The sequence below is a fragment of the Kryptolebias marmoratus genome, linkage group LG13 (genome assembly GCF_001649575.2).
Source record: "Kryptolebias marmoratus isolate JLee-2015 linkage group LG13, ASM164957v2, whole genome shotgun sequence".
NCBI classification, from domain to species: domain Eukaryota; kingdom Metazoa; phylum Chordata; class Actinopteri; order Cyprinodontiformes; family Rivulidae; genus Kryptolebias; species Kryptolebias marmoratus.
The window spans coordinates 1548736-1573739 of NC_051442.1; the positions used below are offsets into that span (position 1 = coordinate 1548736).

The 25004-nt window shown below is 46.2% G+C and overlaps 2 protein-coding genes and 1 long non-coding RNA gene across 6 annotated transcripts in view; 1 reads left to right on the plus strand and 2 right to left on the minus strand.

Moving 5' to 3' along the window:
* LOC108245650 (protein KIBRA) overlaps positions 1–285 on the minus strand; it is a 4994-nt gene extending 4709 nt beyond the window's left edge. The window contains exon 1 of the mRNA XM_037979173.1: positions 245–285. Within this exon, the coding sequence (XP_037835101.1) occupies positions 245–285 (41 nt within the window). The remainder of the gene's footprint in view (positions 1–244) is intronic.
* On the plus strand, positions 13–23533 carry grk6 (G protein-coupled receptor kinase 6). Of its 2 annotated transcripts, XM_017426855.3 has the most exons (15): positions 16–477; positions 7517–7629; positions 10292–10369; positions 10884–10984; positions 12826–12918; positions 15217–15280; positions 17618–17758; positions 18457–18647; positions 18729–18766; positions 19360–19449; positions 20308–20516; positions 20757–20894; positions 21741–21878; positions 21963–22097; positions 22726–23533. In XM_017426855.3, the coding sequence occupies exons 1-15, from the start codon at positions 426–428 to the stop codon at positions 22774–22776; spliced, it is 1632 nt and encodes a 543-aa protein (XP_017282344.1). In that variant the 5' UTR covers positions 16–425; the 3' UTR covers positions 22777–23533. The 2 variants fall into 2 exon arrangements, with proteins under 2 accessions (XP_037834951.1, XP_017282344.1); XM_037979023.1 differs by lacking the exon at positions 17618–17758 and having other exon boundaries at positions 13–477.
* Positions 2044–25004, minus strand: part of LOC119617599 — a 41149-nt gene continuing 18188 nt past the window's right edge. Inside the window, exons 3-4 of one of the 3 annotated variants that reach the window (XR_005233936.1) lie at positions 15863–15943; positions 2044–2132 (exon numbers count right to left, since the gene is read on the minus strand). This is a non-coding gene — a long non-coding RNA (uncharacterized LOC119617599). Of the gene's footprint in view, positions 2133–6031; positions 6509–8828; positions 9702–15862; positions 15944–25004 lie in introns of those variants that run through there. The other 2 variants (XR_005233935.1, XR_005233934.1) reach the window with 2 other exon arrangements.

Consider the following 25004-nt stretch of genomic DNA (forward strand, 5'->3'; position numbering starts at 1 on the left):
GGTTTAGAGCTCTAACAGGACTGGGTTTAGAGCTCTAACAGGACTGGGTTTAGAGCTCTAACAGGACCAGGTTTAGAGCTCCAACCCGGTTCACTTCTTAATCAAACGGTTTAGAAGTTCAAACTTCTTCTTCTGCTGTCAGAATCAAAGCTGAGCTCGCTGCTGTGAAGTCTGTGGTTCAGTTTCTGGGTCACCTTCAGCTTCACGCCTGGTTTCACATCTCAGACTGAATCTGAACTCCTACCAACATCTGAGTTTAGGCGCCGGCGCCACTTCTCTCAACATCCTCCAGTTTTCTGGATCGGAGCTTCGCCTGGAAGAACTGAGGAGAACTTCTCCTGTCCGGTCTCCTTCTCTGACCAATTTTTGTTTTTTCTGCAGGAGGCGCCGGGAACAGGAAAGGAAAGAGCAAGAAGTGGAAGCAGATGCTTCAGTTTCCACACATCAGTTTGTGCGAGGAGCTGCGACAGACCACAGGTAAACCCGACTGTCTCCATGGCAACCAGGCTCCTCCCCTCCAGGTCGGGTTGACTTCGGTTTATGAGCCTTATTTATTAATTTTAGAGCAAACTGAAGGTTCTGTCTGCATTAACACAGATTCTTTAAAAAGGTTTTGGTGGATCTGTGGAAACAGGAAATACGAGGTTTTAGGAATCGATGACGCAGCAGCTTGTTTTGCTCCAGCTTTAGAAACCAGAACAACAATGAAGCTGTTTTTATTTTCTTTGTCTGGTTTCTTTATCTGGATCAATATCAGTTCAGTCTTGGGTGTTTTGAATCCTTCTCAGTTTAGTTTTCAGCGTCTCAAACTGATTCAAACTCTTCTCAGTTCAGATATGATGATTTTAAATCCAGAAAACAAAAATTTTAAACACCAGAAACAGATTTCAGCCGTGAGAAGCTCCTGAACGTTCGTCTCATCCAGGCTGAAACTCATCGCTCTTCGCAGAGGAAACTGTGGCTTCTGCAGAAAGAAGAAGCAGAAGCTGCTTTTCGTCTTCCAACCTGCAGAAAAGTTACTTTCTTTTTAAAAGAGGCGATATCAGAAACAGCTTTTACTTTTTGGCTTCACTCCAGAGGTCAAAGTTCATCCGGTGGTTCGACCCGAAGCAACACGTGATGTCAGCATGATGGGACGCGTTTATTTCCGCTGTTTTCGTGTCGATTTGTTGGTCGTATTAAGCCGACACAGGCCCGATTGTTCCGAGGAAGATTCCGACCTGCGATAAAAGCCGTTCGCCTGGAGGAGCGGCGAGGCGAGGGAGAGACGGCGTTCCAGAACCCGGAGACAAAAAGAACTTCTGTCTCCGGGTTTTAAACGAGTCCGAACCAAATCTGTGTTTTCTTGTTTCTAAAGACAGAGGTTTACCAGCTAAACTTAACCAGATGGGTTAGTTTAACTTAACCAGGTGGGTTAGATTAGCTTAACCAGGTGGGTTAGTTTAACTTAACCAGGTGGGTTATTTTAATTTAACCAGGTGGGTTAGATTAAACTCATCTAGTTAGGTTAGATTAAACCCAACCAGGGTTAGTTTAACCTAACCAGGCGGGTTGGTTTAATTTAACCAGGCGGGTTAGTTTAACTTAACCAGGTGGGTTAGCTTAACCAGGTGGGTTGGTTTAACTTAACCAGGTAGGTTAGTTTAAACCCAACCAGGGTTGAAGGTTTTTGGAACTGAATGTAGAAACAGAAACATTAAACTGGAGGCAGATGTTGGTGGTAGTAGCTGAGAGTGATCCTGACGTCTCGTTTCTCCCCTGCTAGTAAATATCAGTCGAATTTTCCTTTTTTTTACCCACTTTTAACAGGAATTAATTTATTGTTTGTTTTATAGCTTCTCTCCTCCAAAAAGTCTCTTTTTTTAATTTTCCTCAGAACTGGAGGAAAACTTCCACCTGAAGGCAAAGTTACTCAAAGTAAAAGTCACAAGACCCCAGCATGAAACGTTAACGAGCTTTTATTTAATCTGCAGCCGAAGCAGCCGAAGCAGCCTCCCCTTCCTCCTCTTCTTCCACAGACACACATTTGTTCCGTTTGATTCGAGACGGTGTGAAAACCTCGGGTCGAGCCGGAGACGCTTCAGGCGCTTCGGGTCACATGTTTCAGCTGCTGAACCAGGAAACTTTCTGACCTGAACCACGACGCAACGAAACGGGGAGATTTCATCAGGAGGACTTGTTGGTTTTAAGGTTTATTTCAGGTTAAATAAGGAAAAAAACAGAAACCAGCTTCAAAAAGAAATGATTTTCATGATTCGTGTTAAATTCGAGTGAATCTAAGTTGCCCTTTTTCAGATTTTCAGCTATAACTTGGTGTGGTAGTAGCTGAGAGTCATCCCCAACTGACTGTTTAAAACTTAGAGTCAGAGTCTGTTAGCAAAATATCTATAAACTGGATGGATTTTAATGAAACTCTCAGAAGGCAACCATAACATCTGACAAACCAGTCCAATTCAAGATGGCCGCCACAGCCAACTGATCATCGCCTTCACAGGCATTGAGCTAAAGTTTGGTGTGGTAGTAGCTGAGAGTCATCTCACCAACCACCGACCCCGTTTGTCTGTTAGCAAAATATCTCACGAACCATTGGAAGGAGTTTAATGAAACCTTCAGGGAGGACCTCTAAAACTGATTAACCTTTGGAGTCAGTCCAATTCAAGATGGCCGCTACAGCCAACTGATCATTGAGCTAAAGTTTGGTGTGGTAGTAGCTGAGTCATCCCTCAGGTTGCTAACAGATAGTCTCAGATGTTCAGGGACATCGATCCAAACATTTTTTTTAAACGTCTCAACATCAGACGAGCTGAATTTAAAATAATTGTCACTCGAGCTCGTTTTATGAAGCAGACTCAAACTTCTCGAAGGATCGCGGTCGTTTCTGTAAACATTTCGTAGTCAGATCTGCTCGTTTCCTGCAGACGGCGGCCACACGTGCCGAGGACTTCCTGCCCGTCTGAGGCCCGCTAAAGCAGGAAGTTGATCTGAAACTCTGAAAAATCGTCCTTTCTGAAAACGTCCTTTTTTAACGCGGACGGAGCCGGAGCTGGGGAAACGCTCGCCAACGGGTCGGGTTTAAATCCTGAATCCTGCCAGTGAAACTTATCCCCCCTCCGAAGACTGAGCCGTTTCTTCGCCGCGGGAACAGGAAGCTGTTGGGCAACAGAGAGAAGCTGCTCTCAGCCTGAAGGACCGCGGCATGTGACGAAACCAGGAGATGACATTTCGAAGAGAACGGCGTGTTTCAGGCCGACAGGAAGCAGTTTGCGTGTCCTCCTCCCGCTGAAATCTCCCCCCGTCTGTTGACTTTAACGTATTTAAATCCCTCGGGAGTTCACCGCCCGTGTTCCCGTGCCTCTTCGACTTCCTGCCTGCGGGAGAACGGGTCACTCATTCAGAGCCGACTTCCCTAAATTTGAATAAAATCTTTCTGAAAAAAAAACAAAAACTTTGTGGTGAAACGTTTCCCCCCGTTGCTGCTGAGGAAACGTTAATTATCCACATGACCAAAATATTTGGTTTTATTTCACGACTTCGATGAGCACCTTTAAAAAAACACATTTACAGAAGTTTGGTTTCGCAGCTTTAGAGGCGAACGTTGAAGAAAACCCTTGAAAGAAATGGCTGCCTCTTCCAGTCAGACTTCCTGACGTTACGCTCAGAACGACCTCAGGCTGCAACAAAAAACTGAGATCACCGTCCGTTGATCTCTGGAACAGAAAGATCTAAAAAAATCGTCCCGATTTCCCTTTAAATGAAAGTTTTCAGAAATAATCCTTTTATTTTCTCTGCCGGCTGCTGTAGCCCCACCGGGAAATCCCTTCGTATAATCCTCAGCGTCATCGTGAGGCTCGAGGATTCCAATTTTTAAACGCAGGGCTGGGATTCCCGATGAAATCACTCGAGATCAACAAATATCGATTCAAACCGGCTCGTTCTGAGATGAAGAAACGATTGTGGCTCGTTTTTTTTCAGCGTGGGTCACATTTAGAATATTCAGTAAATATTCACTGTACAACCAAAAGTATTCACTCGCCCCCCTTCATCCCGGTCTTAACCCACAGGGTTTAATCTGCTGTTGGCCCACTCTGCTTCTAGAACAGGTTCCACAGGTTGTGGAGGGTTTATGGGGATTTTGGACCGAAGTCGGGCCGGTCAGGTTCCAAACAAAGAAGTTTTATCTCTGTCATGTGTTTGCTTATTCATTCATAAAGTTTTAGACCTCAGCGCTGCGTTTGATAAAAACGAACAGATTTGTCGGTTTGTCAGGAACAAACGGTGTACAAACCGAGCGGGCCTCCCCCACTCTGAGCCACGAGAAACTCCGTCTGTGATGCCGGATCATAAAAGATCACTTTTGTCTGATCACAGAGTCACAGGTTCAGGAGATTAGTTTCTTTTTTTTTCCTCTCTCAACAATCTGCCTGGTTCTGACGGAATCCCGTTCATTTGTGAGTAAAATGTCTGCAGCTGCTTTGCATCAGTCTTGGATGCAAATCCCTGTTTCCTCGGTGTTGTTTATGTCTTAAAGCTGGACAGATGGCAAACAAACAAAATTAAATTAAAACACATTTGTTAAAATGACTTTCGGTTGGTTCAACATCCCTTAAATGTTCGGGTGATTCTGCCTCTTCTCTTCCAGTATCAGCTTTTTGTCATCTCCTATTTAGAGTTTTCTAAATACTGAGTTTCCCTTTTTTTAAATCAATTAAAGTTTTGCTTATTTAGCATCATTTGACAAAAAACAACCCTTAAAACTTTGGGTAAGATAAATAAGAGAAGATAAATCTGTTTTAGCAACATTTGGAGAAGGATTCGGCTCCGACGCCTCACTTACAGGGAAAATATACAAATAAAGACATGCAAATAATGACATCAGTGCATGAAGACAAAGAGGGGAAGGTGCTCGGTGCACCGGGGACATCTCCGGTAACGTTGGCTGGTCCAGGATCAGGTTTTTGAAGAAATGTTGCCCCACATTCCAACATTTATCTTCTATAAACCCTAATCCTAATTTGGGATTACTTTTAAGATGACCTAAATTCTGGCAAAGCTAGACTCTTAATTTGAAAAGCATCTATGAACTCCAGGTTAAAACCTTATTCTGTTTGTTTTTTGGGGCTTTAAACACTGAATTCTGCCGACTCTCTTAGTTCCTTTTACCAGAAGAGGTCCAGTTAGAGCCGACAGGAAGCCTGAAGGTTTACAGGATCTGTGGGGGCGGCCATGATGGAAGCTACAGGAAAGAAAAGCCTGCTGGGTAAAACTGAAGCCACAGAATCTGCCAAGTCACTGGTTGCCGTGGCGATTCCCCCCTTCTCTGAGGAGCAGAAAGGGGAGGGGCAACACTTAAGGTAGACAGAAACACAGACTGAAAAGTAAGCCTGAGACAGAGAGTCGCCGTTAGAAAAATGGGGGTCTACAGTGTTTTACACTGGAGTTTTTACTTCCAGTTTAAACGAGAGAATTCTCAGAAGTCAACGAGAGTTGAGGCGCACATCCAGCACTCTGTGGGGATATGAACGAAAATCAGAACCTCTACAGCAGTGAGACTCACTCTGGGTCAAAGAAGACAAAAATACCTTCAACTGTTCTGAAAAGTTTAGACAGCTCAGAGTTCGTGTGACCTCATTAGACAAGTTGAACATTCTGCGTTAAAATCTCCAAAAATCCTCAAACTTAAGCTGTGACTGAGTGAAAACCTTTAAAGTTCTCAAACCCCTGGTTCAGTTATGTAAAGTCCAACTTCCTGTGACCCGTTTAAACTTTGAATGATGTTGTTATTTTGAAGTATGTCTGAGCTGCGGAGCTCCAAAGACGGCTGCGTTTTCTTACTCTTTTAACCTAAATCCCATTGTTGTCTATGGGGACATTTCTTGCAGTCATACAATGAAGCACATTACTCCCAACCGAACCGCACTTTGGCTTTTTTGTTTGTTTGTTTGTTTTTTTCCAAAGCTGTGGGACAAGTTGAGAGACAAAAATCCCAATGGAAGAAAAGTGAAAAAGATTGGTCCAAACACACAACCCTGGGGAACTCTACGACTCTTTCTGGCACCTTTACAAACTAAAGATTTTAACCAGCCGTAAAGTGTTAAATTCAGAGTTATAAATGTTATTTTGGTGGCAAATAATTCTGGTTAAAATTACGCTAAAATCTATCTAACATCAGGAAATTCAAGGGATGATGTGAGACAAAACTGTGGGATTAAAAAAAGATTTTATCCAGGAAATATAACGATAAATACAGAAGGCATTCATTGGATAAGCGTCACTGTTTACATGCGTAATGCTTTGATAATGTAATGAAATGTAGCCGTTTCCTTGTTTTTGCTCAACACTACAGACTTTGTTTTCTCCAGCTGGTTGGAGCGTTTATCTGCACATCAGAGCTTCAGCACCAACCTTCTTCAGGCGGCGTTAGACTGAGTTGTGGACCGCGAGAAGTCAGAGATGTTTTGGTTTTGTGTCTTAGTTTCCATCTTGGTCACTTAGATTCACGTTCTTCTCTCTGGTTAATGAGAATAATCTGAGTAAAACCCACTGGATATGGAAAGTATGGAGCACTGTGGTGAGGCAGGAAGCTAACTGTACAACAGTGAATGGTGTAAAACATTTACATAGATATTTGATAGTATTTGCATACACCTGTAGGTTCACTTACAAAAACGTGAATATTTGGAGACAGAGGGCTCATTGACTGATTCTGCCGGGGATCAAAAGGTGCAACAAAAACCAAAGAAAGCAACAAATAATGTAAAAAAACCTCAACATCCAAACCACGTTTGGGAACGTGTGGAGATTAAAATCCAAAGAAAAACGTTAAAAGCCTGAAGAACTGTTGATTAAAACTAGAAGTTGACCAGTTTGATGAAAATCAGGGCAGCTAATTGTTAATTTATGGAGGTAATTTGGTTGTTTTTGGCCCATAAATACATAAAGGCTAAACATCCCAGCTGTCAGCACGGTGGTGGAGGGCTGATGGTTTGGGCTGATTCTGGAGTCAGATGTGAGGCCATCTGTCCGACAAACAGGACAATGATCCCAAACACAGCAGAACGGTCTAGAACCAGAACCTCAGAGAGCTGAAGCAACGCTGGAAAGAAGAGTGGGCCACAACTCCTCCACAACCATGAGAGAGACAAACAGGAACCAATGACCTGAAGCAACGCTGGAAAGAAGAGTGGGCCACAACTCCTCCACAACCAGGAACCACTGAGAGTTCTGCTGCTGGAGGAGGTTGTACAACCTGCTGGGTCGGGACCCACAGCTGAAACATTTTGTTTTTGTTGAATAAATAATGACTCAGCAGAATCTGTTGAGGTTTTTCAGATTTGAATCATTTTAGAACCCGATGACGACCCGTTTGTGTTCCGTGGACTTTCTTTAGTCCCACATTACGATGTGTTCCTTAAAGATGTCAAATGTTTCTTCTTCGTTGGTGGTTTTGGTGAAGCCGGTCGACACGAAGGAGCCGTTTTTCTCTGACGTTCGGCTCTTTCTCCTCTGGTTTCTGCAGAGAAGGACTACAGCAGCCTCTGCGAACGGCAGCCCATCGGCCGGCTCCTCTTCAGGCAGTTCTGCGAGACCCGACCCGAGCTGAAGCGCTGCGTCAAGTTCCTGGACGCCGTGGTAAGAGCGGAGTGTGCCTCGTCGCCCGGAGGAGGCGTTTTGTTGTTTCGCGGTTTCAGTAGATCTGATGTCAGCGCGGGATCTCAGGAATGCTGAGGTGCGTTTGTGTTTCAGAGAACGGAGGATTTTAGTTTCAGTTTCCCCGTCAGAAAACAAAACACACGGTTAGTGTGACAAACCTGAGTTTCTCTCCCGGCGTTCCGACTTGTCTTGTGTTGTTGAGGAGGAAGTCGACTTTTGGAAACTAGGACTTGATGAAAGAGGAGTGGATCACCTGCAGAGGAACTAAAACCTCCTGTTTTTTGTTTTATTTATTGTTGTTTGTTTCTCTTCATGGTATTTTGGGTTTTGAATCCACACACAAACAGTTTCCGTCCAATCACAGGCAGGAGTGTCGTGATGTCATCTTAGGCTCGTCATGATTTTTATTTTTGTTTATTTTTCCAGGAAGGAATGATTTTACAACAGACGGCTTCATTATTTTTACTTTATTGTGGATTTCCTCTAACCCAAATAAGACATCCAGGCTCAGATTTGTCCACACACCTGGTTGGACGTCCCTCAGCAGGTGTCTCCTGGTCCTCAGGCTTCTGGAGGAATTCATTTAAATCGCTTGGTTTTCTGCACAGATCCGGTTTTTAATCAGATTTAGGTCCAGGCTTCAGGATCCAGACGCTTAATGTCAGCCTGAGTTAGCCAATCAGGAGCCAGGTTTGTTGATTTATCCAATCAGGAGCCAGGCTTGTTGGTTTGTCCAATCAGGAGCCAGATCTGCTGTGTGTTTGGGATCAGGGACACAGTTGGACGTTCCAACAGGACGAAGTCTGGACGGTCTTTGACTTGAGGTGAAGGTGAACAACGTGAAGGCAGTCCTCCTCACTTTGTACCGCAGCATGATGCTGCCACCACCATGCCTGACAGCTGGTTCTGAGGTCTGAAAGCCTCACTGTGACTCCTAAAAACGTCCTTCTTGACTTTGTGTCCAAGCAGCTCAATCTTTGTCTCGTCTGACCATCAGACTTCCCTCCAGAAGACGTTTGTCCTGTCCATGTGGACAGCTGCAGGTTTAAGGTTTTGGCTTTTAGATGCGGAGCTTGTTGGTCCTTCACTGTGGACAGGGACACTGGTGGGACAGGGACACAGGTGTCTCAGGTCATGGCAGGTTCCTGGGTCGTTCTCGAGCATCTGAACCAGTTTCCTTCCATCTGAGGGGGACAGATGAGTGTTGGACGGCCCAGCTCGCCCTGGCAAAGAGAAACTACCAGCTGCAGTCAATCACGATCACTAATGATGAGTTAATTGGCCTCGTTAAGCTAAAAGACCTTCTGGAAGCTTCAGCACCACTTCTTAACAGATTCTGGTGTCTGTGTGGACAAACTGATAAAGATGTTTGTTGTGTTTAAAGCTTGTTGCCTAAAAATATAAATTTTTAGGTTTTATTCGTTTTTTTTTTCTTCAGGCTTTGAATCATTATAATCATTCTGAACAAATAAACCCAGAGCTGTTGGGAAACATGCGTCGTAACGTCTGAGAGGAAAACCTGGATCTCCTGCAGGAAGTTTAATTTTCCCACAAATCCAACAGTGAAGCACTCAGAAGAGCCGAGGAAGTGGAGTTTAATGAAATACAGGAAGTGTTGGACCGTGACTCATCGTCTCATGTCTTCGTTTAGAGACGCCTCGCTCAGATTTTCCTTCAAGTTCAGCTTCGACTCGGATCCTAAACCTTCAGTCTGCCTTTTGGACGCCTCGGATTAGATTAAATTAGATCGGGGATAATAAGAGTCCCTCCTGTTGGTGTTTTCAGGGGGATCAGAAGTAGCCGAAAATCGACGAATAAAACCTTCATTTCTGTCGGCTTCTTTTCGTTAATTAACCTAAAATATTTCGTAAACATTTCCCAGATCTGCACAACGATGCAAACAGTGATTTTCTTCCTCCCAGAGTTTGTTTTTGATCCGTGGGCGGAGCCATCTCGTTGTTGTAACACCACCACTGATTGGACAAGAGGTCCCATTTATCTGCCGAGGCTTCTGATTGGTCGATGTTGGGGGCGTGTCACCGCGTCGTTTTCTGCCAACCAAAGAGAAGAAGAAGAAAGATGATCTGTTTCAAATCTCCAGTCAATATCAAATCTATTTCACGAGACGACTTCCTTCAGGTTTCCTGGTTTTGGCTAATTGACGTCTCCATCTGATTTTCTGAAAACTCGTCCGTCCATCTTCTACCGCTCATCTGTGGTCGGGTCGTGGAGGCAGCAGGTCCAGACCTCCTCCAGCTCCTCCTCGAGGATCCAGAGAGTTCTGGTTCTGCTCAGTGGGACATGCCTGAGAAACCTCCTGATCAGATGAACCACCTCAGCTGACTCCTTTCGATGAGGAGGAGCAGCGGCTCTGCTCAGAGCTCCTCACCTGATCTCTGAGGATGCTTGGATCTCCCAGTCCTTCCAAAACCGGCTGATTTTGGACTCTTTAAAGACCCAACCTGCCTTGTTCCAAATGCCAGGAAAACAAATTTCTGATGTTTGTAATATCAAAGTTAAACGAGCAGCTGGTCGGCCTCCGGCTCTCCTCTCTGTTTTACTCTCAGGTTGTTGTTTTACCGTAAATATCCCTCGCCACGCTCGGGCCGCGGCGTGCTGACTGTTGTTGGTTTCATTGCAGGCGGAGTACGAAGTGACTCCGGACGAGAAGAGGAGGGACTGCGGTGAAGAAGTCATCAGTAAATACCTCAACCCAAAGGTAGAGCGGCTGCTTCCATCAGCTTTTTAGAGCTTCTCTGTTTGCAGACGGGAGCTGATGTTGATGTGACGCTTTAAAAAAACAACACAACAAAAAACTGTAGCCATCTTTGTGATTTCTATAGTTTATTGGCTGTGGTGGCCATCTTGAATTGGACTGGCTCCAACAGTTAATTAGTTGTAGATGTTCACGCAGTGATTCGTTCCTGAAGGTTTCATTCAAATCTGCCCAGTGCTTCATGAGATATTTTGCTAACAGACACAGACGGAGGCTGCCTCTTCACTTCCTGCTGTTCGCCTTTCGGCAGCAGGTGATAATTAGGTCTAATTTATTTTATTTCAAAGCTCTGAACGTATGTTTTGTTGATCCGGCTGAGGTTCCCGGCCTGTCGGGACCTGCGCCGCGCCGCAGCCGCCGCCGATGATGACGATGACGGCGCTGCGTCTGAAACCTGTTTGCTGCCAGGTGTGAGTCAGGTGACACCACCGCTGATCCGTTTCTGTGTGTGTGGCAGTCGGAGGAGTACGTGGCGGAGGTGGAGGAGGCCATGATGGCTCAGTGTGCAGAGAGGCTGCAGCACGAAGCCTGCAAGGAGCTCTTCAAGGACTGTACCAAGTAAGACCCGGGGGGGGGGACCTTTGATGATGTCATCCAACATGGCTCTCAGTTTCTCTGTTTTCAGGATTTAATGTGATTTTACCTCCAACCAAGTAGGCTCTGCTAAACACGGAACAAGGGATTAGATTTAGGTGGTCAAAGGTTAAAGGTCAGCCTCTAACTCTGCAGCTGGACACCTCATAGGTCAAGGGATGATGCCTGATGATTTCAAGGTCCATGGGGTCAAAGGTCAAAGGTCCCAGGTGACCCCTTTGTTCTCTGCTCCTACATGTGAGCCTTTAGTTTCCTCCACCGAGGAGGTTCTGGTTCCGGTTGTTGTTTGAAACGTTCAGGAAAAAACAAACAACGGATTAAGTTCTGGTTCTGGCAGAGCGATGACCTGAAGGAACGGAGGATCTGAAGCATCTGCGGGTCGTGTTGACGGGTCCACGGGCCGCTGAAGAGGCGGAGCTCTGGGTTTCTTCTCCACAAGGTCTGGACCACGAGCAAAACAACGAGATCCTGGATACAAGCAGCTGGGGTGAGGAGCTCCTCCTCGTCGAAAGGAGACAACTGAGGGAATTTGTCTGGTTAGGACGCCTCCTCCTGAGACCGTCCCGTTGGGAGGAGACCCAGAACTCCCTCTGGACTACCTGGGAGAGTCTCTGAGGACACGGAGGACTGGACCTGCTGCGTCCTCGACTCAACTGAAAATAAATGGCTGCATAAATCTGAGTTTTACAACAACTCTGAGCTCGTTTACGGTCTCCTCCAGCTCCTTTTCAAGGAATAAAGACTGGTTTTGTGTTTGGGAGGATCCGAAGCACTCCAGGCTGCCGGTTCTATTTTCAGAGCAGATAAAAAGGAAGCAGCCGACGTCTTCAGGGGAACATTAAATAAGAAACACACAAGTCACACAGGAACAGCTCGGTGTTGGATTTCTTCTTTTACTGAATGAGACTTAAATGAAGACGCAGTAATTAGGAACAATCAGATCGGAAGTCTGTCCGGTCAAACCAGAGACGAAGCTCCCGTCAGATTCCTGAACTCGGAGGACCAATGTCCTGATTTTCTACTAACGTTGACGCATTGAGTCGTTTCCTCGTTCGGCTCACGCAGTCCACCGCGGGCCGAGGCAAGCTGGACCATTTTACCACCAAACCAGCAACAAACCCTGAAACCTTTTAGTTTTTATCTGTAGTTTAATCATTTTTCTCACCTTCTCCCCGACTCAGAGGTCTGTGGTTTCTGGTTCACATGAACCATGTTTACAGTATTTACTAGTTGCAGGAATCAGACCCCATTTCAGGACTTGATACGAGGTTCTGGTGTCGGTCCGGTTCTCGCTGAACCCAACAGAACAAATAAAGGCTGCTGGGTACTGAGTATTTTCAGAAATAATGAGTGTTTTTCTCAGTTCAAGTTAAAAAGTGAGAGTTTTAAGCTTTTAAACGAGGTGTTCCGTTTCTGAGAGCTGAACTAACATGCAGATCAATCTCCCTCCCCTCCCTCCTGAGGGTCATTAGGGTACAACGCAGCTTTGAGTCTGATCCTGAGTTCAACAACATTTTCGTTCCTTCACGTAAGAAAAAAAAAACAACGAAGACCGTAACACCTTTACAGAAAAGGTGTTTTAGGACAGAAGCGTAATAAAATTACGTACTTTAACCAGCGGTAGTTGGGGTCGGACATTTTGTGGGTAAAAAATGAAAAGTTTAGGACAAGCTGGTCTAGTTTAGTTAGTTAATAGTTAATATTTTACATCTGACTCACAGGAAATTGGGACACAAGCTTTCAGCTCAAGTAATGGGGAAATATTAGTCTTGTTTTAACCTGCAGATGTTGTGTTTTTTCCACAGATTGATCCACGACTACCTGAGCGTGGCGCCCTTCGCAGACTACCTCGACAGCATGTACTTCAACCGCTTCCTGCAGTGGAAATGGCTGGAGAGGTAAACGCTCGGGTCGTCCGCGCTGCCAGTGGCGACACGCTCGCCTGCTCGCTCGCTCGGGGAGAAAGTTGCCTCACGGCTTCCTCAGCGTTGCAACAAAAACACGCTGACACATTTCAAAACGCCAGGCTGGAGTTGCTCAACCGAGCGGTTTCACTTTTCTGTTGGATTCCAGCCAACAGAAATCAGAGCCGTTTGATGATTTTCCTCCGAATTTATCGAGGTGGTCGCTGAAACGTTTTTAAGATGGGAAATGTTTTACTGACAGTAAGAAGGAGGCAATAAACACCTAAAACGATGGAATTAAATCAGATTTATTAGTGAAGACGGCTCTGATGGGAAGGGGCCGCAAGAGTGGGCACAGCTCGCTCCTACAGAACGACCCGTGGGAGTCCTGCTGGCAAAACGAGTCATTACAAATTACAAATTACTTTAAAATTCTCCGACTCAGGAGCTTCAGAATGATCCGTAGTTTGTTGGAATCCGGTGATTTATCACCTGGAAACAAGCCAGCTTCGATTTTATTTTATTTTATTTTTGCTTCTCGGGTCACATTTAGGTCTGTGTCATTCCAGAGAAGGTTTCCAAAACATCTGAGAACATCTTCAGGGTTTTCACTTTCCTCCAAAAACATAAAAATCTGTGCGTCAATTCTCTCCAAACGCTCCCAGAGTCGTCTTAGACATTTATAATCCTTCTTATTTTAGTTTTCACGAGTTATAAAGTCTGAGAAACGTAAAAAAACAACAACTGCAGGACTCATGGAGCCATGATGGAATAAAGCAGTGACTTGCAGAGTCACTGGTTGCCGTGGTGACTTGCAGAGTCACTGGTTGCCGTGGTGACTTGCAGAGTCACTGGTTGCCGTGGTGACTTGCAGAGTCACTGGTTGCCGTGGTGATTCCCGCCTTTTTTGAAGGGGGGCAGCAAACAACAAACAGGCAGGCAGACGTCTAATAAAAGCTGAAAAGATTTCTCAGTTCTGGTTTTGAGCTGAGAGATAACGGTCCGGCTGTGGACACTCTGACGTCTGGGAGAGTTAGAGGACAACCATCGGTCCGACAGCAGTGAGACACACGCCGGGTGAAAGAGGACAAAAACACCTTCGTTTTGATGGACAAACTGTAGACGAAGTCTAAAAACTGGGAGGAAGAGGAGGGTGTTCGCAGAGGTTCGCTCTCAGGCTTGATCCAAAAATCATCAAATTAAATGTGATTGTGTGAAAACCGTTACAGATATCAGAACTTCCTGTGACCCGTTTAAACTCTGAATGTCTGAGCTGGGCTGCTTTTTACATCCGTCCCCATTGGTGTCCCATTGATGTCCCATTGATGTCTAAGGGGGACAGTCTTTCCTGAGCAGCAGATTTCTGTTTGAAGTCAAACCTCTGACGGACCGGACGGGAAAACTGGGTCAGCTTTCCGACCGACTTCATCGTTCTGCTGATTTAATCAGAGATCCGCTTCACGGACCCAACAGGTCCAGGTCCAACCGGGAGCCTCGGCTCTGTTTCTGCGGAGGCGTCGGGACGCCGGCGTTAAAAACAAGCGAGCGAGGCGCCCCCTGAGAGCGATTAATTCACCCACCTGGACAATTAAAGAGGTCCACAGGGACAGGGGGGACGGGGACGGGACTGATGGGCCCAGGTGGGACCGGATCTGTGGTGCGGACCGTTAACGAGCTCCGTTTGAGTCCGTCTGACCTTCAGACCTGTACGATGGAAACACCTGGTCGGATTTTAAAGAAATGCCCTCAGCCAACAGAAACGGCTGTAGGTCAGTAGTCGTAGCTGAGACTCCTCCCCTTTCCACGCCGTAAGCACAACACATGGTGGCAGGTTTACGTTAAAAACTCTGGAGTCCGTCAGCAAAATATCTCAGACGCCGCCGGACAGATTTGAATAAAACTCCCATTGGGCGACCGTCTACAGATGACTGCTGGACTCGGCTCAGTTAAAGATGGCCGCCGCTGCACTTTCATTCTGTCAGCGTTACAGATGCAGGGCTGAGGTAGTAGCTGAGAGTCAATCGCTTCAACTCCATCCACCTCAAATAAACTACAAGGAAAGTTTATTTAAAGTTTTATTTGTTTATATTTTTTTTCCAAGCAGCCAGATTTTATCAGACGTCCCAGATTCCCGGGGACTGTCCCCATTTTAGACGACTGGAAACTTTACAGAAGGAGAACTTTTCCTCGGCTGTTAAAGTTCAGAACCTGAATTCTGCTCAAATCGTTCAGTTTGTTTTTATTGAAAAACATCAGAATTTTTCTTTTTAATCCCGTCTCTCCGTCCAACAGGCAGCCGGTGACGAAGAACACGTTCCGGCAGTACCGCATCTTAGGAAAAGGTGGTTTTGGAGTGGTGAGTACCTGCAGATTTAACTCCTCATCACAAGAAGCAGAAATCTCAAACTCCACAAAACTCCACTCAGAAAACTCTGAATTTTTATTAATATTGTCTCGCAGCTTAAATCAGAAACTTAAAACTGATTTATTTGTTCCCATTTATTTCAGATCTATCTAAAGATAAATTCTGCTGGTTCTGGTTTATTTATTTCTTCATGATTCTAACTTTAAAGACACAAAGACAGAGAATTTAGGTTTCAGTGTCTATATTTAAATCATTAATAAAACTAAGAGTGGGAAAAACTATTTATCTGAGTTGTGACCAGAGGAGCCAGATTTTGATTTAAGGTTTAAATAAAAAGTTAAATGATTGTTTTTCTGTTGATTAGAGGCGTTCAGGGACAATAACCTCCTCTGAGGTTCATATTTACAGGTCAGACAGGATTTAACTCTTTTTAGATCAGACCGTCAAGCCTGAGCGGCCATGTTGGAAGACAACAGCTACGTTCATTTAGCATCGATTGTTCGGATGCTAACCTCGGGTCGAGGCTCCACAGGGAGACCGCCGCTCGAACCCGAGTTAGGAGGTCGAACCTACCTCCGTCCTGGGAGGAGCTACGAGGTGCGTCGGGGGCGTCGCCAGGCCCAGACGGGAGTCCAACTCAGGCAACGGGACGACCTGCAACCAAAAGACAAACAGTCGTTGGACAGGGGACAGGGGGACAAGTTACCCTGGTAACAGGGGGGTCAGGAACCAACCAGAACCTTCGGTTCTACAGATACTTCCTGTGGAAAGTTAGGTTTTCTTCATCTTAGAGCTCCGTCAGAGCCAATCAGACGCCTCGCTGAGGATTTCTGTGAGATCAGAGCTTTTCTGCTTCTTTCGGAGGGAAGTTAAACGGTTTCCCCACCGAGAGGAGCGCTGAAAACACAACTTTTCAGGTTTTAAAGGGTCGGAGCTTCAGAGCTTCAGAGCTCAGGGTTTGTTCGCTCCTTCTGCTCTGACATTTAAACCTTTAAGCGTCTTTTTTTATTCATCAGCGTGTTTTCCTTCTGGCAGCCAGAAGCCAAGCTCAGCAAAGGTCGGCCACTTCGGGGGCTGAAAACGTGACTTTTCTTTCTTTCCAAGCGTAACGAGACGAATCCTCGGAGCTTCGGGGATCGAGACTCTCAGACGCCATCTTTGACTTCCTCAGAAACGTCTCCTGCAGGGGGGGGGACATGCGGGGGCGGCTTGGACCCACATCATAACCGAGCGAGTCTCCCTGAGGATCCGTAGACTAACAGAGGAAGCTTGTCGGGTCTCTGTGAACTTTCAGACGGTACTGCAGCGACCTTTGGATCGGACGCCATCAGGATTCTGCTCACGTGTTCCTCCTTCAGCCAAATTAATTAAACTCAGGTCTAAAAATATCAAATTTAAATATTTAAAGGCCTCCAAACCTCTGAACACTGCAGCCGAGCTTCAAACCGAATCCTCGGTGAAAAGAGGAACTTCATCAGGGATGTCTAAATCCCATCGGGCCGCTCGGAACAGCCCGGCTGTGTAACATGTTGGGTAATAAGCAGAGAGGCGTGGCCTGAATGAACGAGCGCCGGGGTCATGAGATAACGAGGGAGCTGACAGGAAGTCGGGGTCAGGGTTACGATTGTTGGTTTGAGCCGTTTGTCTCTGATGGTTGTGGAGGAGTTGTGGCCCACTTTTCTTTCCAACGTTGGTTTCTGCTCAGCTCTCTGAGGTTCTGGTTCTGGTTCTGGACCGTTCTGCTGTGTTTGGGATCATTGTCCTGTTTGTCACATCTGACTCCAGAATCAGCCCAGACCATCAGCCCTCCACCGCCGTGCTGACAGCTGCAGTGCATTCTGGGTAAACATCTGTCCTCTGGTTCTGGTTCTGCTCCAGAAGTCTTCTGGTTCCTTCAAGTCGAGCTGCCATGTTGTTTTTAGAGAGGAGAGGCTTTAACCTTTGACCTTTAGCCTGCTGAGGCCTGTGGAGTTTCTGAGCACTGCACGGTCTGACCTTCGGGGTGAAGCTGCTTGGTTGTCCACTCCTGATGCCGATCAGTTATTGTGGCTTTTCTTCGGTAAATCTGGACTCTGAAAGCAGATGAATGGAAGAAGCTCGACAGGAAGTGGATTCTTTTAATATCGTTTAGTTCAACAGAATCTGTTTGTTTTCCTGAAACTCGAAGCTCGAGGTCACAGATCAGAATATGAATCTTCTCTTTTACAGCAGAAGGAAGTAGTAGCTGCTTCAGGCCACAGGATGAATCCGAACGGGCTTTTAAATCACATCAGTGCAGCCGTTTCTCCTGTTTCTTCCCGCCTTTATTTAACGGGTTTGTTTCCTCAGGTGTGTGCGTGTCAGGTACGAGCCACGGGGAAGATGTATGCTTGCAAAAAACTGGAGAAGAAGAGGATAAAGAAGAGGAAAGGAGAGTCCATGGCACTGAACGAGAAGCAGATCCTGGAGAAAGTCAACAGCAGATTTGTTGTAGGTGTTTCCTCCGAATGTAAAGATAAATGCTGCCCCCCAGAGGCAGAGATCTGGAACTGCAGGAGCAGACAGAAAAATGATAAAAGTAAACAAACCGTTGATGCGAAAATTAGCTTGTTAGCAGTTTTTGGAGTTATTTTCTCCGTTCTGTTTGCCTAAAAGTTGGAATTTAAAAAGAGTTTATCATTAATTCACAGAATAAAACCACTTCCAAGCAGGAAATGCATATCGCCCGCCACCTTCAAGCCTTTTAGGCACAGATCTGACGACTCTCAGCTACTACCAGCTCAATATCTGTAAAACTGACAGCCGTTAGCTGTGGCAGCCATCTTGAATTGGGTTCATTCGTTGTAGTTCCTCCAGTGATTAGTTTCTAAAAGTGATTAAATCAAACCAGAGAACCTCAGGTGGACCGTTCCAGAACCTTAACCGGGTTCTGCTGACACCAGTGGAGTCCCGGTTCTGTTGGGAGGAGTCGGCCTCGCGGGCAGAACCTGGAAGCTGGTTCCTGAGAACGTTCCACATGTTCTACAGCCCGGTTAGGAAAATAAGGACCAATAGGATCTTTAATGGAAGGCGGAGCTTCACGCCCACGTTATGACGCTGCCACCACCGTGCTTTGCTGCAGAGTTCGTCTCTTCTTCCACGTGTTTTTGTCCTGCTGTAAACTGATCCGGGGACTCTTCTGCGTCCAGGTGAGTCTGGCGTACGCCTACGAGACGAAGGACACGCTGTGCCTCGTCTTGACCCTCATGAACGGCGGCGACCTGAAGTTCCACATCTACCACATGGGTGAGGCGGGTTTGGACGAGACCAGGGCGGTTTTCTACGCCGCCGAGATCTGCTGCGGCCTGGAGGACCTGCACCGAGAGCGGATCGTCTACAGGTGAGGCTGCTATACAGACGGAGCAATCTGATTGGCTCCCGTCGCGCCTGTCACTCAGGACCTTTGTCTCCTGTCAAACAGAGACCTGAAGCCTGAGAACATCCTGCTGGACGACCACGGTGAGTCTCAGGCGCTTTAAAATTCAAATATTCTCATATTTTCACAGATTTATGGAAACCCTGCCAACAGGAACTCTTTGTTGGTTTTAATGAAACCAGTTTGACTAAAATTAATTTAAAAAAAGACAAAAATTTTCAGACTGAAGTTTTTACGACTAAAACAGAAACCCTACGGAGCTTTTTTACCTGAGATTTATCACTTTTTGTTCCAGAGCTTTCGGTCTTAATCTGGTTTAAGTTTGTTTTTTTTAATAAAAGGGTTGAAACTTGAGTTTGTTTTAAATTATTCTGTTTTTATATAACTATTAATCTGCCACAAATAAGACTTTAAAGAACGCTTTTATTGTTTAAAGACAGAAAAAGTTAAATTCTTACTAAAATAAGGTTCAAACTGACAAAATAAATCATGTTTTCATCGTTTCCTGCTTCACTTATTCAACTCAACACCAGGGGGCGCTCTGACTCCAGGGGAGTTACAAACTGTAATCATATCAGGCACCTGTCCCCGTGAAGGGCGATCATGTAGTCACCTGTAACCGTTATCAGAGCGTCTGAGGACCCGGGTTCGAGGATTCATGTGTTCATGTGTTCAGGTCACATCAGGATCTCAGACCTGGGTCTGGCTGTTTACGTCCCGGAGGAAGAAACCATCAAAGGACGGGTGGGAACCGTGGGATACATGGGTGAGTACTCAGAGTACATTTACTCGAGTAATCCGATTGTCTGAAGGTTTTCAGTTTCTGCTTTTACCCGTCGGTCCTTCAGTCACCGTCGAGTTTATCGTCTCCACGCTCGTTAAAAAGGTTCGGGTCCAACCCAAAGCTGGTCGGGTTCAGTGAAGGTCGTCAACATGGCAGCATGTTGATCTTCAGGGTCAGGGAGGAGGTGGACAGGTGGAGGACAGACGGATGGTCTGAATCAGGACTCCATGGGTCCTCACACCTCTGGAGATGATCTGAACGTTTGGTAGTCTGAACACAATCCGTCCAGAACCGAGCTGTAGGTCCTCCCTCTAAACCAACATCTCACTCGGCTGCCAGATGATTAAAGACGACTAAACTGAGATATCTGTGAGTTTTCTACAGATGCAGCCGATTCCAGTGCTTCTAATGAGCTGCTTTAAAAAAATCTGGATTTTATGAAGGAGGCGAGTTCCTCTGATTGTTTTCGAGCCCGCTGTGGTCCCTGTCAGCCATGATGTGCCGTCGGTCAGAGGACGGCGGTCTGAGCGACGTTGTGTTTCATCGTGGTCACCTGAAAAGGCAGAGCTGATGCTGCGTTCTGTGGGTTGTCTAAAGACAGAACCAGGACAAGAACGTTTTCGGTTCCACGCTAAATTAAAGACCTGAGACGTGTGTCATCTTTCAGGAGCCGTTTTATTGTTGAACCGTGATAATTTTGTGTTTTTCATGGACTGAACGTAAGAAGGACCTGAAAATATTCAGGAACAAGGACAGAAAAAAGGAAAGACCTTCTGTTTCAAGTCTGTGATCTGTCTCTGACCCGTCTCTGATCTGTCTCTGATTGGTCTCGTCCCGAAGCTCCGGAGGTGGTGCAGAACGAGCGCTACACCTTCAGCCCTGACTGGTGGGCGCTGGGCTGCCTGCTGTACGAGATGATCGAGGGCCAGTCGCCTTTCCAGCAGAGGAGGAAGAAGATCAAGAGGGAGGAGGTGGAGCGGCTGGTCCGGGAGGTGGAGGAGGAATACTCCGCCAAGTTCTCCGAAGACGCCAAGTCCATCTGCAAAATGGTGAGTTGGCCGCTCCCAGTTTGGGTCGAGGTGTTGGTGCTGCCGCTGGACTTTACATCAGTTTCATGAAACATTTACTGTAAATATTTTTACTTCAGAGTCAAATACGTCCCGAAAAGTACCAGCAAAATCAGAAAACCTGAGTCTGAAAATTTAAAAAAACACTTTTTGATCAAACAAACCTCTAACATTTATTAAACGTAGCTTTATTCTGACAGTTTCCTGTTTTTAACTCCTCAGCTGCTGGCCAAAGATCCCACAGAGCGGCTGGGGTGCCAGGGGGGCGGAGCCTCCGAGGTCAAAGGTCACCCCATCTTCCGTTCCGTAAATTTCAAACGGCTGGGAGCCGGCATGCTGGAGCCGCCCTTCGTCCCCGACGTGAGTAACGAGATCATTAAACTCCTTTTCTGACGGGCCGACGTTCCCGGAGTTCGTCTTTTTTTCCTCCATTTAAGTCCAGATCATTTTCAGGGCCTCTTGATCGTGAGTCATTCAGGTACAAAATGGCTCCTAAACCCAAGAAATGAACCAGTTTTGTGTCGACACAAAACAGACGATTCATCCGTCTAAAGCCCAGCAGGGATTTGGGACTTTGGGACTTTGGAAGGGAAAAAGGAACCAAGGAAATGTTAAATGTGGCTCATTAGGCTCACCATGGTAACAACACACCCGTGTCTGTCACTCCCTGACTGCAGACTAAAGAGAGGCAGACAGAAGCAGACTAAAAACTAAGCCTCAAACGGGGATTTAGAGCTCGCTGAAAACTGAATCCCGTTGTTTTCTCTGGAAAATCTTTTTGCGAATTCTCTCTTCGTCGTCCGTCAGGTTTTCACATTTAAGATCACAAAGTTCAATCCTTATGTCCTGACATCCTTAATTTCAGTTTGTTCTTCATGTTCAGCTTCTGAAACTCGAACCTTCAACTCGCTGCGTCCTCGTCACGATGGAACCTCAGTCTTCACCAGCAGCAGAACGGGTTTTAATAGATTTCACCGTGAACTGTAAAAAGGTGTGATTAATTACACGCCTAACAGAGCTGCTCCTGCAGGAAGTGGACTTAATTAATCTGATGAATCAGGATCTCGCCGAGGCCGACAGGAAACAGGTTTATGTTCTGCAGAGAGACATAAAAACAGACGTCCTCCGGCTGGTTTATTGTCTCATCCGTGCAGCTGAGCTGTGAAGGCGTTAAAGGAGTTTTTTGTGTGTTTTTGTGCGTTTCAGCCTCAGGCTGTCTACTGTAAAGACGTGTTGGACATCGAGCAGTTCTCCACAGTCAAAGGAGTGGAGCTGGACCCGAAGGACGAGTCTTTCTACGGTAAAGTGTCCACGGGCTGCGTCTCCATTCCCTGGCAGAACGAGGTGAGAGCCGCGCCGTTCGAAGGGATGCCTGTCGCCCGCCTTCCTTCGCCGGGGAGTTTTCAGGTTTTGTCTCTCCTCCCTCAGATGATCGAGACGGAGTGTTTCGCCGAGCTGAACGTGTTTTACGAGGCCGGCACCGTGTCCCCCGACCTGGACTGGAGAGGTCAGCCGTCGCCGACGCCCAAACAGGGGCTGCTGCAGCGGCTCTTCGGCCGGCAGGTAGAACCGAACAAACGCTGGTTTTATTTTTATTTTCATGAGCCTAAAATCCTTGAACTCTGAGGGTATTCTGAACAAACACTGCTGCCTTTTGCTCCGCCTCCTCGGTAAATGTAACCCCAGGGCTTTTTCCTGACAGACACACAGCATTCAAGCTGCAGCTGGAAAACTTTGCCACTATTTTGAGGTATTTTCGGTCTACCAGCAACCAAAGCTGAACTTCCTGTCCTACTCCCCCAGTGAATACGGCACATACCACTTCCTGTTAGGAAAAGGGCTTCCTCTACTACTTTTCTGCTTTAAACAAATGCGTTATCTTTAGGATCGTTACAGCCTTAATTTAAACGCTCCTGTAAGGTTTTAGGTCAATATCTGTAAAACTGACTGAGTTTGAACCCTTTTTGTGTTTTCTGAGGTCAGCAGGCTGTCTTATAAAGATCCTTTTTAGCCAATCAGAGCACTCGAAGCTCTTCACAACACAACCTGTGCCCTCATTGACCCGTCCACCTCTGCAAAGCTAACCTGAATAATCGGTGCTTTAGGCAGTGAGGCGTTCAGGGACACGAACCTCCGACCACTGATCCACTGCTGCCGTCAGTGACCCTGTGCTCTCTATCTCCCCCTGCAGGACTGTTGTGGGAACTGCAGCGACAGCGACGAGGAACCCACACAGCTGTGACGCCCTCGCGCCCGAACACCAATCTCCTCTGTTTACAACTTTTGCACATTTGTATTTTTTAGGTAGTCGTCTTTCGGAATGTCCGAATGTATATTTTCAGCATCTAGCCATAAAATTTATTGTTATTTAAAAGTGTGAAATATCTGCTTGGACTCGGAAAAAGATTGTTTTTGCTTTTCTTTTCTTATTCAGGGATGCTTTTAGCTTTGACTCATGTAGAAACTGAACGCAGGAACAAGCTGTAAAAGTGCCTTGCTTGTGAGCACCGCGGCAGTGGCTGCTGAACTTTTTCCCCGTGTCGCCCGGAGCAAACCACTGAACTGTGACCACTTCATCTGCTGTGACCAACAAAGACTGTTTTTAAGCTCTAATATTTAGTTTTTTTTATAAAGTCTGCTTCTGCAGATTGTTTATAATCATCTTATTTTTATTGTTTTCTGATGGATTTCTTGAGACAATCAGCTCCTCGTGCAGTTTTCCAGTCTCAGGATGTGACTGAAAACACGTGGGGACCAATTATTGCTTCAACCAACACCGTGCCTTTTCCCTTCGATCACAGATGTTTTTAGTCCTGATGAACCACAGCAGATCAGCAACAAACTTTATGCCGGTGGTTCTCGAAGTCTGGGTCATGAAACGCCAAGTTGGAGGCCTTCAGGATCTTCAGACGGCAAATTAAACTTCAAAATATAAAATATATCTGACGGCGTATTTTATGCCCCAACTGTTACAGAAGATTAAACAGAAGTCAGAAATGGAAAAAAACTGTAAAACATTTGTTCTCATGTCTGTTTGATCAGAGCTCCTCCATCCATCCATTCATCCATCCATCCAACCATCCAACCATCCATCCAAGCATCCATCCACAGTTCCACCCATCCATCCATCCAACCATCCATCCTCCTATCTGTGGTGGGGTCATGGAGGCAGCAGGTCCAGAAGGGAAACCCAGACCTCCTCCAGCTCCTCCTGGAGGATCCCAGGGTGTTCCCAGACCAGAGAGGATCCAGAATCTCTTCAGAGTTCTGGTTCTGCCCCGAGGTCTCCTCCCAGTGGGACATACTCAAAAAACCTCCAAAGGGAGGCGTCCGATCAAATGAACCACCTCAGCTGACTCCTTTCGATGAGGAGGAGCAGCAGCTCCTCACCTGATCTCTAAGGCTGAGCCCGGCCGCCCTATGGAGGAAGGTTCTTCAGCCGCTTGGATCCAGGATCTGGTTCTTTCAGTCCTGATCCAAACCTCATGACCAGAGGTGGGGGGTAGACCATAGATGGACCGGAGCAACACCCTCATTCCTGCAGACGAGGCTCCGATCCGTCGCTCCATCTCCCGTTTCATCCTACCATCACTCAGGAACAAGACTCCCAGAAACCTGAACTCCTCGGGGGTGAGGAGGAGAACCATGACTCCCATCCTGAACCGTACCAGAGCTCGCTGAAGGTCGCCAACAGAACCACATCATCTGCAAAAAGCAGAAACGAGACCCGGAGGTTCCCAAACCGGACCTCCTCTCCACGACTGCACCTCCTGTCCATGAACACCACAAACAGGACCGGAGACAAGGGTGGAGTCCCTGGTGGAGTCCAACCCTCACCGAGAACGAGCTTCACTTTGTGCCGAGGACGCAGACACAGCTCCTGCTTTGGTTCTACAGGGACCGGATAGTCCTCAGAACCAACCCAGGAACCCCCGACAGAACCTTCTCCAGATCTACAAAACATGTGGACTAAAGAGTCGACGTGTCCCCCCACGAGGGGGAAGATCTGGTCAGAAACTAAACGACATCAAAGGTTAAAGCTGGAGAAGAAGAAGTTTTCAACCACGAAGGAGTTAGTTGATGTTTTTAGGCACCAGTGATCCAAAAATCCATTTGACCCGTCAGAACCTACTTTATCTTCAGTTTGTTTCTGTGGTAACAATTCAATCTGTGGCCTCAATAAAGATTTATTACCAATTATTTTCATTCTGACACTGAAAAAAGAAGTTTAAAGGTGAATCTCTGAAATATGTAGAAATAATGATGGAAAACAACTTTTCACACTGATGTTTTTATTTTAAAACGCTGTAATCCTCGTTTCTAACCCAGATAAATGATCTGAAAGTTATTTTAAAACTGTTTCTATTTAATTCATTTGTTTGAAACGTAAGCCTGTTTTTAGGGTCACTCAAGAAAAAAATAACCTGAAGTAGAAAATATATTTTTATCGTTTCTGACTTTCAAGATTAA

Excerpts from the sequence above, each read along its gene's own strand:
- grk6 (XM_017426855.3), top strand. The coding sequence starts at position 426 with ATGCTTCAGTTTCCACACATCAGTTTGTGCGAGGAGCTGCGACAGACC. Across the intron at positions 20,517-20,756 it reads CCAAGTCCATCTGCAAAATG|CTGCTGGCCAAAGATCCCAC; the intron begins GTGAGTTGGCCG and ends TTAACTCCTCAG. Across the intron at positions 21,879-21,962 it reads CCATTCCCTGGCAGAACGAG|ATGATCGAGACGGAGTGTTT; the intron begins GTGAGAGCCGCG and ends CTCCTCCCTCAG.